The sequence below is a fragment of the Megachile rotundata genome, chromosome 14 (genome assembly GCF_050947335.1).
Source record: "Megachile rotundata isolate GNS110a chromosome 14, iyMegRotu1, whole genome shotgun sequence".
In the NCBI taxonomy this organism is placed as follows: domain Eukaryota; kingdom Metazoa; phylum Arthropoda; class Insecta; order Hymenoptera; family Megachilidae; genus Megachile; species Megachile rotundata.
The window spans coordinates 9,794,037-9,806,150 of NC_134996.1; the positions used below are offsets into that span (position 1 = coordinate 9,794,037).

Genomic DNA, 12,114 nt, shown 5'->3' on the forward strand with positions numbered 1-12,114 from the left:
GTGTAAATTTGTTCACACAATCTGAAATACCGACTCTGACTACAAAAAAAATATAATATAATAAAGAAATTATATAAATGGATTAAATAATGAGGGATACTGACAAACAGTAGAAAATAGACTTTATTACAAAATAGTTTATAACTTTATTACAAAATATAAAATAATCTCCATAGAAATTACATTTATTATATAAAAATTTAAATTATAAATTTATCTTACAATCCTTATCTTAAATCACTTACAAATAACTATCATTATCTCTGCTTCTATATTTCTAGCTCTCAAATTTTAACATTTTTGATAATTTGGCAGCAATATCTTTCCTGTTATTAGATACTGCAACTTGTAATAATGTACATCCAGAATTATCACGAGCATTCATTACAGCTGAAAATTCATCACTATTTAATGCACTTATATTGTCAATAATTTCAGCGTTACCATTTTTTGCATCTATAAATAGCTTCTCAAGTAGTATGAACAAATTATTAACATCTTGGTTATTGGAAAGATCAAATGGTGTTTTGTCTTCCTTATTTTTAATATTATAACATGCACCGTGTGAAAGTAAAAATTTGACAATATCTACTGAAGCATTTTTAGCAACAACATGAAGTGCTGTAACACCACTAGTAGTTGTTTTAGCATTTATAAAATCAATTAATTTATTACGACTTACATGTTGTAATAAAACTTCAATGATTTCCTTATTATTTTTAGAAGCAGCAGTGTGCAATGGTGTATTACCTTTGTTAGTAACTTGTGTAACATCAGCTCCATTTTCTAATAAGATATTTACAACATCTAAGTGTTCATTGCTAACAGCGTAATGTAATGGTGTTCTTCCTTCAGAATCTTTATCATTGACATCAGCTCCATTTTTTAATAAATTACGAACAATTTGTATATTACCATTACTAGCAGCAATGTTGATATTCTTCTGCAAATATCCAATAATCTCTGATGTTTCTGAACCTTGAAGCTTCAAACCAAAATTAATTGCTTCTATCTTTTTTATAATATCCAAAACAGTAGGATGGTTTGGTCCAAAAACAGATTTTATTTTATCAAGACATTCACTATAAACTTTAAATGCACCAATCATTTTGCCCTGAGTAAAAAGTACATTTCCTAGAGTATATTGAGTATTTAATGTATCTGTATGAAGATCTCCAAAAGTTTTTTTTTGGAAATTAAAAACTTCTTGATAAATCTTTAAAGCTTTGTCATATTTCTTCTGAGTAAAAAATACTCCAGCAATGTTAAATAACGTTCTTATAGTATCAGAATGATTAATGCCAAAAACCATTTTCTTCTTCTCAAATACTTCTTCAAGGATTTCTAAGGCTTCTTTATATTTACCTTGGTTACTCAGAACCATTGCTACATTATTTTGGGCATATAAAGTACTGTGGTGATTTGCACCAAACAATTCTTTTCTCTTTTTAAAAACTGCTTTATTTATTTTCAATGCTTCTTCATATTTTCCTTGTTTGTCTAACACCAGGGCTATGTGAAATTGGCTATCTAAAGAATCTGGATGATTTGGTCCTAATATTTCCTCTTGCTTTTTATATACTTCTTGATAAATATTGAAAGCTTCTTCATTTTTTCCTTGTTTATAACGTATTAAAGCATACATGCTTCTTATACTTAAAGTGTATTTGTTATCCAATTCAAATATTTCTTTTTGCTTATGGATGATCTCGTCCAATATATTTATAGCCTCTTGAAAAGATCCTTGTTTATATAGTATTTTGGCTATATATATTTGAATATCTAAAGTGGCAGGATTATCTGGGCCTAAAATTTCTTTTCTCTTTTCAAAAACGTTTCTGAAAATACTGATAGCTGATTCATATTTTTCCTGACGTAAGTGCTTTAAAGCTGTATCAATTTGAGTAGACACATCACCTTGTGATACTTGTTCCAATTGTGTGATTTGTGAAAAGTTATTGTTTAATGCAGCAACTATTAAACTTTGGTTTTCTCTATTACGAGCATTCATTATCGCTTTTATCATAGTAGGATCTTTTATTTCATTAAGGTCATTAATAACTTTAAAGTTGTTACTTTTAACATTTTTAAATGATTCATTCACTAATTTCAGTAAATTAATTATATTTTTATCTACAGCAAAATCTAATGGAGTTTTTCCACCAATAGAAGCAGCATTATATACTGCACCATTAGACAGCAAAACCATAACAATTTTTAAATGAGAAAACTTTGCAGCATAATGCAAAGGAGTAAACCCCTTGCTACCAGCCATATTAGGATTAGCTTTATTTTGTAATAGAATATTAATGATTTCATCGTAGCCTTTCCATGCAGCATAATGTAATGATGTTCCATCATACCCTTTCGAAGCATATTTAGCATTGACAAATGCTCCTGATTTGATGCATTTCTCAACTTGTGAAGCATTATTATGTTTTACAGCCTCAAACAATTTCTCAGTTGATATTAATGGAATGATAACTTTTGAGTCACTGGCCATATCCAATGGTTTTCTACAAAACTTGTCAAGAGTATTATAAATTGCACCATTTTGTAATAGAACTTCAACAACGTAGTTATAATCGAAATTGGCAGCAAAATGCAAAGGTGTTAATCCATTAGCATCTTGAGTATTAATATTAGCCCCTTCTGATATCAAATATTTTACAACTTCCAATTGACCTGTCATTGCAGCATAATGTAACAATGTCTGATTAGCTGTACCAGGATCGTGAATATTTAAGCCTTTATTAAGAAAAAATTCGACAATATCTTTAAAACCTTCTCTGGCTGCAATGTGTATTGGTTTTGAACCAGAAGCATTCCTAATATTAATATCGGATCCTTTATCTATTAAGTATTTTATCATTTCTAAATTACCTTCTTGTGTAGCAATGTGCAACACTGTCCAGGTGTCATTAATCTTAGCATTGATGTCTATTTTTTTATTTCGAGCCAGCAACAATTTTACACTCTCTAGCTGATTATGTGCAACTGCTAATTCAAAAGGCATTCTATTTTTCAAATCTTTAATATTGATATTTGCTCCATTATTTAATAGAATCCTAACAATGTCTACATGACCATATTCTCCCACTGCAAGATGTAATGGTGTACCATTAATAGAGTTAACATTAACTTTGGCTCCTTTTAATAACAAAAGTTCAACAATTTCCTTATTAGCCTTTTGTACTGCAAGATGCAATGGTGTAGCACCTGTTGCAGCAGTAGCATGAATATTAGCTCCTTTTGAGATTAAAGTATTTACTATTTCTGTATGACCTCTTTCCACAGCTAAGTGTAATGGCGTTACATTCTCCGAACATTTTATATTAATACGAGCGTTATTTTCCAGTAAAATATTTACGATATCTCTAAAGCCAGCAAAAATTGCTATTAATAAAGCTTCGCCATTTTTTGCATTAACATTAGCTCCGTTTGTTACTAGAACTTCTACGATTTTTTTATAATTTTTTTTAACAGCAGAAGACAGTGGAGTCATTTCATCCTTATTCTTGACATTAACATCAGCTCCATTTCTTACCAACATCTGAACAATTTCTTTATTTCCAGTTTCTACAGCTGCATGTAATGGAGTATTACCAGCAATACCTGTAGCATTAACTTTAGCTTTATTTTGTATTAGAACGTTAACAACATCTTTGTGACCTCCTATAATAGCCGAATGTAAAATTGTAAAACCAAAATTGTCTATATCGTTAACTTCAGCTCCATTTTTTATCAGAAAAATAACAGCATCTTTATGTCCATGTACAACAGCTGTATGCAACGGTGTAATACCATCATTAGATCTAGCATTAACTTCAGCATTATTTTGTATTAGAAGTTCAATAATATTTTTATTACCATTCGCGGCAGTTGTATGTAATGGTGTAAGACCATAATTATTTCTAACATTTACTTCAGCTTTATTTTTTATCAGAAAGTCAATGATGTCTTTATTATCATTTGTAGCAGCAGCATGTAATGGTGTGTTACCCTTAATGTCTCGAATATTAATTTGAGCTTTATTTTCTATTAGGAGGTTGATAACATCTTTATGACCATTCTGAGCAGCTATATATAATGGAGTAAACATACCACTATTTTTTGCATTAATTTCAGCTCCACTTTTTATTAAAAGATCAGCAATTTCTTTATGACCTCTTTCTGCTGCATAGTGTAATGGTGTAGTTTTATTTTTATCTGTAGCATTAACATCGACAATGTATTCAAGAAGGACAGAAACTATTTCCAAGTGACCACTTTGTACAGCAAAATGTAGCGGAGTCACACCATCAACAGTAGCAACATTAGTATTAGCATTATTTTTCAGTAGAATTTTAACAATTCCTACATGTCCATCTTTTGTTGCATAGTGTAAAGGTGTATTGAGGTAGGTATTATCAGAAACATTAGTATTAGCTCCATGTTTCAATAAAACATTAACTATCTCCTTAAAACCATTTTCTACTGCATAATGTAATGGTGTACAACCATCCAGAACTCTAGCATTGACATCAGCACCATTTGAAACTAGAGTGTTTACTATTTCCAAATGACCATTTAATGCTGCTAGGTGTAATGGTATTGCATCTCTATCATTTCGTGCATTAATATTTGCTCCAATACTTAGTAAATAATTAACTATTTCTAAGTGTCCACTCTCTGCAGCTATGTGTAATAAAGTAAAACCACCCATAATCTCATTAACACCAACATCTTTTTGTAGCAAAATTTTAACCACATCTATATGATTATTTTTTACTGCAGAGTGTAATGGTGTCAAACCAGCTATATCTTGAGTATTGGTATTGGCATTATTTTGCAATAAAATTTCAACAGCATCCTTGTTACCATTTTCAGCTGCAATGTGTAGTGGTGTTTTACCATTATTGTCTTTGTCATCTATATATAAGTCTGTTTTTTGTATAAAAAATTGTACAATATTCTTCCTATCATGTGCAGCAGCAATGTGTAGTGGGTTTTGTCCATTGATATCCTTAATATTAGGATTGAAATTGTGATCAAGGATAAATTTTATAATTTCAGAACTGGATCCTCTAGCAGCAAAATGTAATGTGGTCCACGAGTTAATATCTCTTGCATTGATGTCTGCTCCTTTCTTCAGACAATCTTTTAAATTTTCCAGATTTCCTTCTTCCAATGCAACAAACATTCTTTTCTGATTAATAATGATAGCTAGATTTTGTTCATATTTTTCTTTAAATGTAGAAGGATCATCTCTGACCAATTTTCCAATTTTCTTTCTATTCTTAATTATATTTTCTGTAGTTAGTTTTCTAGCATTTAGAATAAGTGATAGTGAGGGATCAAGTAATAATATACTAACTAAGGCATTATCATGTGCTAAATGGTTACGCAAACATTTTCCAGTTAACAGGGGAGCATTATCATCTAAAAGAAACAGATTATCTTCCAAATAATTCTTCAAGCTACCTAAAATTGACATTATATCTAGCATAAGCATTTTTATTACTACCTGCAATTTTTCATTCTTTTTATAAAAAGAACATTTTTCAACTAACTGATCATTTAATCCATTACTACTTAAAATGTTTTTTAATTCAGATAGCTTTAGTGCAAAGTGATTATTATATTCTTTTTCTGTTAAACTGCAAGTCCATTTTTGTTTATTAGTAGGCATGAAAGAACATTTTTCATTTAATTTTTCTCTTAATCTTTCAATCCATTTGATATCATTTATTCCAAATTCAGCAATGTAACAAATTTCAAAAACTAATCTGTTTACTTTTTCAAGGTTGCCATTTTGTATTCTTGTTTTAACACTATGAGAGATTTTCATTGTCAATTCAGCAATTTCTTTAAGACTGTGAGACTCTACTTGGGGAGCAAAATTTTCTAATATTTTAGAAGCAAAAAATTTCAAACCTCTAACAATATTGTCATTCATTTCATTGTGATTAAAGGCAATGCTTAAACATTTTAATAATTTAAATCCTGTAACATAATCAGCTCTTATATTTTTTGATTTATTTCTTATGAAATTGATTGTGTTATTAACTTTTTCAAATAGTTCTTTTTCATAATCTGTCTTGTCAGTTATAGCATCACTTAATTCTTCAGTAAATTTTTGAAGTTTCATGTATTCTTTCACTTTAAAACTTTCTGGGATCGTTTCATTAAATTCGATATTACTGAAATCCGTTAGAACAATTTTTATTTCATCCGCATTTTTGCTACTCACTATTTTTGTTAGGAGAATTCTAATCATTTTTATTTTGTTGCCATAAAGAATATTAGTAACTACATCATGAACTTTTTTCATGTCATTTTGAACACCAATAAAAAAATTAACATCTGCCTCTACTTCAATCTCTATTCTTTTAGAGAGTGAGTAAGTATGCGACAATGAATTTCGTAAATCTATAATAATTTCTCTTGTATTCTTTGGTAAAGATAGCAGAAAAAGTTCACTTGTAGTATTAGATAATTTAGGAGATTCCAGAGTATTTTTTAAATATTCACCAATAACTTGTAATGCTCTTATGATAATTAATTGCCCTTCTCTTTCTGCAGGATCAGTTGATAATGCCAACTTTATATAATTATCTATTTGCTCTAAAGAATAGATATCCCTAATTTGTTGATAATCATTATATAATTCTTCAAATTCAGGATACTTATTAATAATGCCTTCAACAACTGTATCCCGTCTTAATTTTGGGAGACTAGATATTTTACTAATATTCATTGTTCCTATTTTCATTTTTTCTTCTTGAAGTTTCTTTCCGAAATTTTCTAATTGATTTAGTATTTTTCTCTTATTCAGTATAACATAATAAAATAGATTAATTTCTTCACGTTTAGTGTGAGAAGAAATAAAACTGACCAAATAAAATTCTATTTCTTCCCAAGGTATTCTATCATATGTTGATTTCAATTGTTGTTTCAATACATGAATATTTTGTGCAATAAATTTTGTTACAAATAAAAACTTTTCATCTACAGTTTCTGTATTTGAGTACTCTGTTTTTAACAAATCAATGTTTTCAAGTATTAATTCAATTCGCTCTTTAATTGTATTAAAATCATATCTACAACTTTTACACTGTTTAGAAGTATCAGAAAAAAAACGGAGGTTTATTAACTTATTTTCAACAAAAATTTCCATTTCATCTGATAATAGTACATTCTTCAGCTTTAATTCTTCATAAGCTCTTGAAAGGATTTCATCCAGTTCATCCAAATGAAAACTGAAGTAATTACTTGGCCATTTGTTAATTAGTATATCAAGAAGTTCAACATTATTCGAACGTACAGCATAGTAAAATGCATTATGGCATGTTTCATCTTTATTACTTGGTAGCAGAGTATTTGTTTCAATATCCATGGATAAATTATTTAGAATTTTAGTATCATTATCAAACAGATATTTTAGTACCTCTTGTTTATTTTGCTTACAAGCTAAAATAACTAAGTTAGTGTTTTTTATAGGATTACTAGCATCACTGTAATAATCTTTCAAAGTTTCTCCATCTTCTATCTCACTCGTGTATTCTATCAATATGCTTAATTTTTTTAAATTATTAATATTACCTTCCGATACTGCTTTTTCAAGTTCACTGAAAACCAGAAGAAAGAGTTCTTTAGCTTTAACTTTTTCATAGTTTTGCTTTTTAAATTCTCTTACAAATTCTTCTTTTGACGCATATGAACGTGATAAAAGTTCTTTATTTTTTGTATAACAACTAGTTTGTTGTTTAATTGTATTTGTATCCTCCATTATTTATACCCTATTAAAATAACGAAGTTCACCTAATATAATTAAATTTAAAATAACATCTTTTGTGAATAAAATATCTTTAAAAGAAACACTTACTTTAGTATTGTAAAAGATTTATTTACTTTTTAGTAATATATTTGTAGTGACACAATGTAGAAATCTTCCAAAAGTATCTTTAGTGTATTTACATGAGAAGAATTGTGTATTTATTTGAATATAAACGGTTATATTTTCACAATAAATACAAACAAATTGATTCAAATATAACTTGTCAAAATTCGGTTTTAAAGTATAATACTATTATAGACGAAAGATCAAATAATACACATAAAACAAGGGACTAAAACCTTAAAATCCAAAAATTGTAATGAACACTGATGATAAAAAAAATACATATAGCAATCCTTGATTACAAATGCATTTCTTCCTTGTAACCGACATTATTCTAACATCTCCAGCAGTTTTTGACGCTGTCATGACACGAACGTCGCACTAACCAAATAAACTACCCCTATCAAAATAAGGAATTAATAAATAAAGTTTGTACTCAGTGAATAATAAAAATACTTTAACGTTCTTTAAAATAGCATAGCTCCCTGAAAATTAATCTAAACAATTTCAGTTCGTTTTCAAAAAATTAAGATTAAGTCACTGCATAGATGTGTTATAATTTTTTTAAATTACAATTTATCGAAATGATGAAGAAAATAGTAAAGGATATTTTTTACTACTTTTTTATTTGCATCTGCAATTAAAATTCAAAGAAGTACTCTGTTTAACGAGAGAGAAAAATCACTCGTTTCATTCATTCATTCATTCTGCACATGTTGGTTCTCATTCCGATTGGTTTGAGCTCCGTAACTAAGAACAACGCGCATGCGCGTTTGCTATTTTTGTGACACTAAACGTACATACTTAGTGTCGTTTTATTTCCTATACTTATTACATAAAACATGACATCTCTGGAATTTGAAAATTTTAAACAAGTATATGTATTGCCTATTTCACGAATTAATGGTATTGTTTAAATATGGTAAAGTTTATTTAATAACATCACAGATACAATAATTATGTACACAATTGTCAGAGAAAATGTTTAGCCTGATGGTTAAACACTTTCAAGTATCCCATTGTCAATGTAAGCACTGAAGTACTAGATTTCAGATAAATGTGCTCCATAAGGGCGGATATCCGACAGTTTCGAAATAGAAATTTCGATTTTTGAAATCGTACTGTAGTCTAGAATTACAATTTCTTCTAGACACACGTTTATACTTGCATTACATCTTTTTTTTGCTAATTATTAATACACAATTAGCAGCCACCTGTATTACCCCAATTGTATTACAAGTTATCTTCTGACGAGGATAATTTATCAAATACATAAAGTTTCAATTGAGCGTCGTGCCTTTGTGGAGGCGCGGCAGAATCTGGTTTCACCATCTGCGAGGCACATGGAGGGTCTATGTTACGGGGTAATAAGGTATGATTGAGCTCAGGCATAGAGGCAGTTGGATCCTTTAGAGGCAATGTTACTTCTCTCAATGAGTCTGTAGGTGAAGGAGGAAGCACCACTTTCTCAGGAGCATTTTGAATAAATATTACTCTGAAATACATTATTTATTGAGTTGTAATTAAAATACAATTAATATCTAATTAAACAAATGAAACAATTACTGAGCATGTTACCTGTTGAATGCTCGCCATTTTCTGCATAGCGTAATGTATGCTTTACATTGAATGTACATAAAAACTAAGCCTCCTGTAGAACCAATTACAACAACTATTAGTTTAGTCCAGAAAGACCAGTCTACGTATCCACGTCGAGCTTCTTCTACAGATCGTTCAACAAGTATATATAAAGACCAAGCCACACAAAGTGCAGCTACTGCATGAAAAGCAACTGCACACCATAATTTGCGAACTTCTAGAGCAGACATTTCGAGTTTTTCCCACTGAAAATTATTATTTATTACCGCCTATTGTTCCCTGCTCATTATAATAAAGAATAGATGATTTAGTATCTTATTTTAAACAAAAAGTGTGTGCAATTATACCTCACAGAATGGCTTTGTTTTAGCATGCATAATAAATGTGAATTTACATAATTCACAAGCACGTATGTCTGAAGCTTTTATCCATTGTTGAAGACAAGTTTGATGTACGTATCGTAAACTGCCACTGCAGTAACAAGGTGCTAACAGAGGAGCACTTTCTTCTCCTTCACAATGACATATTCTACAACAAAGAAGCAAAGATGTACTTGGTATATCTTTTAGATACTTTCATGTTAACTTCTTAAAGATGAGTAAAATTAATTATTTGATCATACTTTATACAAAATTGTATGCTTACCTACAAATATCATGATTGCTTGAAGACAATGTACTGACAGATGAGTGACAATGATCTGGTATGATGGTAACTACTGTTGCATATGCTGATTCCTACAAAATAAGTACTTTAGTAAATAAGTCCTTAAGAGTATGGATATTCTTATAAAATGTAATTACTGTAACTATAAATATGCATTTAAAATATATTTATTTCAAGTTACATGAATAATTTCACTGTTCAAATTGAAAGCATATGTATGTTGAGAATATATATGAGTCAAGAGATATATGAATATGAAGTGCACCAAGTATTCCGCAGTATGGACTATGTGAAATACATCAACCCATCATGGGCCAGGAGACTGTGAATTTGATAATGCTTGAAGTATGCAATTTATTTTTAACATAAATGACTTTATAGTTTCATAGCTCGCACTATTATATTACATCTATTGTTTCAGGCTTTTAAGTATAAATCACATTCATTAGCAAAATATTCCTGACATTTTGTAAACATTGCAACTAACTTTACCAGAAGTCATTAGAAACATTTTCTTATTGTACATGATTTATACTTGAAAGCCTGAAACAATATTATTTCTACCACTGTAATGCTGCAAGTAATAATAATATTAAGTGTTGTCTTAAAAGTCTTAAGACTAAATAATATGGAACAAATTACCCTTGGTGTCCATTCTGGTAAACTTTCACCACCAGCAGGGCTATTATTATTGGAAGGACCAAGTGACAAAGGTGGTTGCCAGTCAGGCGGATTAACATTGATCTGATGAACCGGCATCACTCTTTGGCCTCAGTAAAGATGTGATCAATGATAAACAACATTAAATAAACACATCCTAATGAATGTTTGGTAATTTTTTTCCATTGGTATCATATTTTGCAAATCAATATTTAATTATATCAAAAAGTCTTTCATTGTTGTGTTCAACATGTAATTTTAATATACATGTAAAAACCTGAAATTATATTTCGTTGAATATTACAGAATTAAAATATTTGCAAAAACTTTATTTGTGCTAAAGCATTTATGCAAAATTATAATGATATCGACCTGTCACTAATTATAAAGATTACAGGTATTTAAAAATTATCAAGTGGTAAATATACTAAAGATAAGGAACAAAAATATTTATTGATATCAGTGGTATGTATTCACAATAATAAAAGTTTGAACGTGTATACATAAAATATATTTCTTGTTAACAATTAATGAATAAACTTAAACAATGTTAAATAATTCAAATAAATTGAACAATGATTTTGGATCTACTTGACATTGAAATTAATAAAATTTGGATGAGCATGAAAGGAACAATATACAAAAATAACTTATAATGATGGATCATGTTACACTACATAAATTTTGTCGAAAGCACCAGATAAATGTAACATTTGCGTCGAAAATTATTTGATAAAAAAAAACAAAGCATTGGCGTCACATACATCTTTTCATTTCCGTGTAAATTCTACCAGATGAGAATTTTCGATTTGATAACAATTGATTAGCCAAGAAATATATTGTTCAGATCTGATTTCAAACAGTCGAACAAAGTTTCTTAAACAAATTATCGATGTAAACGTCTCGATGAAATTTCAGGAGAGCTAGTTAGTACGATTTTGACACTTCGACTCGAGTCAATGACACAATACAGGACAGTCGTATTCACTGCAGTAAATTAATTAACTTTCACGATTTGACATTCGAACGATTTAAAATATTTCATTTGATTCATCACCGTTCACCTTTTAAACACGTTCTAATAATTACATCGATATTCAAAGTTACCACGAATATAGACTTCATTACATAGCTTAGTCCTTCCTTCATAACAGTCTGTGTATCTCATTTCTTTGATGCGCCGCCATAACGTAGAGTGTAGGCGTGGCGTATGTATAGGCTCGACCAATCAGTTACTCGGAATTGACATTAAATATTATTGCGCCAATGAGCGAGGTTTAGTTTGAATTTACTTTATTTCAACATGA

The 12,114-nt window shown here is 29.5% G+C and overlaps 2 protein-coding genes across 9 annotated transcripts; both read right to left on the reverse strand.

Annotated features, from left to right (window-relative positions):
- Positions 1-105: 105 nt before the first annotated feature.
- On the reverse strand, positions 106-8,641 carry LOC100882592 (uncharacterized). 5 transcript variants are annotated; one of them, XM_076539889.1, is made up of 3 exons: positions 7,868-8,641; positions 7,679-7,781; positions 106-7,610 (listed from the first exon to the last, which is right to left on the reverse strand). In XM_076539889.1, the coding sequence occupies exons 2-3, from the start codon at positions 7,696-7,698 to the stop codon at positions 278-280; spliced, it is 7,353 nt and encodes a 2,450-aa protein (XP_076396004.1). In that variant the 5' UTR covers positions 7,699-7,781; positions 7,868-8,641; the 3' UTR covers positions 106-277. The 5 variants fall into 5 exon arrangements, with proteins under 5 accessions (XP_076396004.1, XP_076396005.1, XP_012144280.1 ...); XM_076539890.1 differs by having other exon boundaries at positions 106-5,421; positions 7,585-7,781; XM_012288890.2 differs by having other exon boundaries at positions 106-390; positions 683-7,781.
- Positions 8,642-8,791: 150 nt separating this feature from the next.
- LOC100878036 (E3 ubiquitin-protein ligase MARCHF8) lies at positions 8,792-12,019 on the reverse strand. 4 transcript variants are annotated; one of them, XM_012288892.2, is made up of 6 exons: positions 11,872-12,019; positions 10,790-11,084; positions 10,127-10,218; positions 9,829-10,009; positions 9,461-9,726; positions 8,792-9,377 (listed from the first exon to the last, which is right to left on the reverse strand). In XM_012288892.2, the coding sequence occupies exons 2-6, from the start codon at positions 10,904-10,906 to the stop codon at positions 9,116-9,118; spliced, it is 918 nt and encodes a 305-aa protein (XP_012144282.1). In that variant the 5' UTR covers positions 10,907-11,084; positions 11,872-12,019; the 3' UTR covers positions 8,792-9,115. The 4 variants fall into 4 exon arrangements, with proteins under 4 accessions (XP_012144282.1, XP_012144283.1, XP_003704830.1 ...); XM_012288893.2 differs by having other exon boundaries at positions 11,915-12,009; XM_003704782.3 differs by having other exon boundaries at positions 11,572-12,003.
- Positions 12,020-12,114: the final 95 nt, after the last annotated feature.

Coding starts and splice junctions, on each gene's coding strand:
- LOC100882592 (XM_012288886.2), bottom strand. CDS start 7,771: ATGGAGGATACAAATACAATTAAACAACAAACTAGTTGTTATACAAAA.
- LOC100878036 (XM_012288892.2), bottom strand. CDS start 10,906: ATGCCGGTTCATCAGATCAATGTTAATCCGCCTGACTGGCAACCACCT. Junction 10,219..10,789: donor TACCAGAATGGACACCAAGG/GTAATTTGTTCC, acceptor CTTATTTTGTAG/GAATCAGCATATGCAACAGT. Junction 9,727..9,828: donor AAACAAAGCCATTCTGTGAG/GTATAATTGCAC, acceptor AATAATTTTCAG/TGGGAAAAACTCGAAATGTC.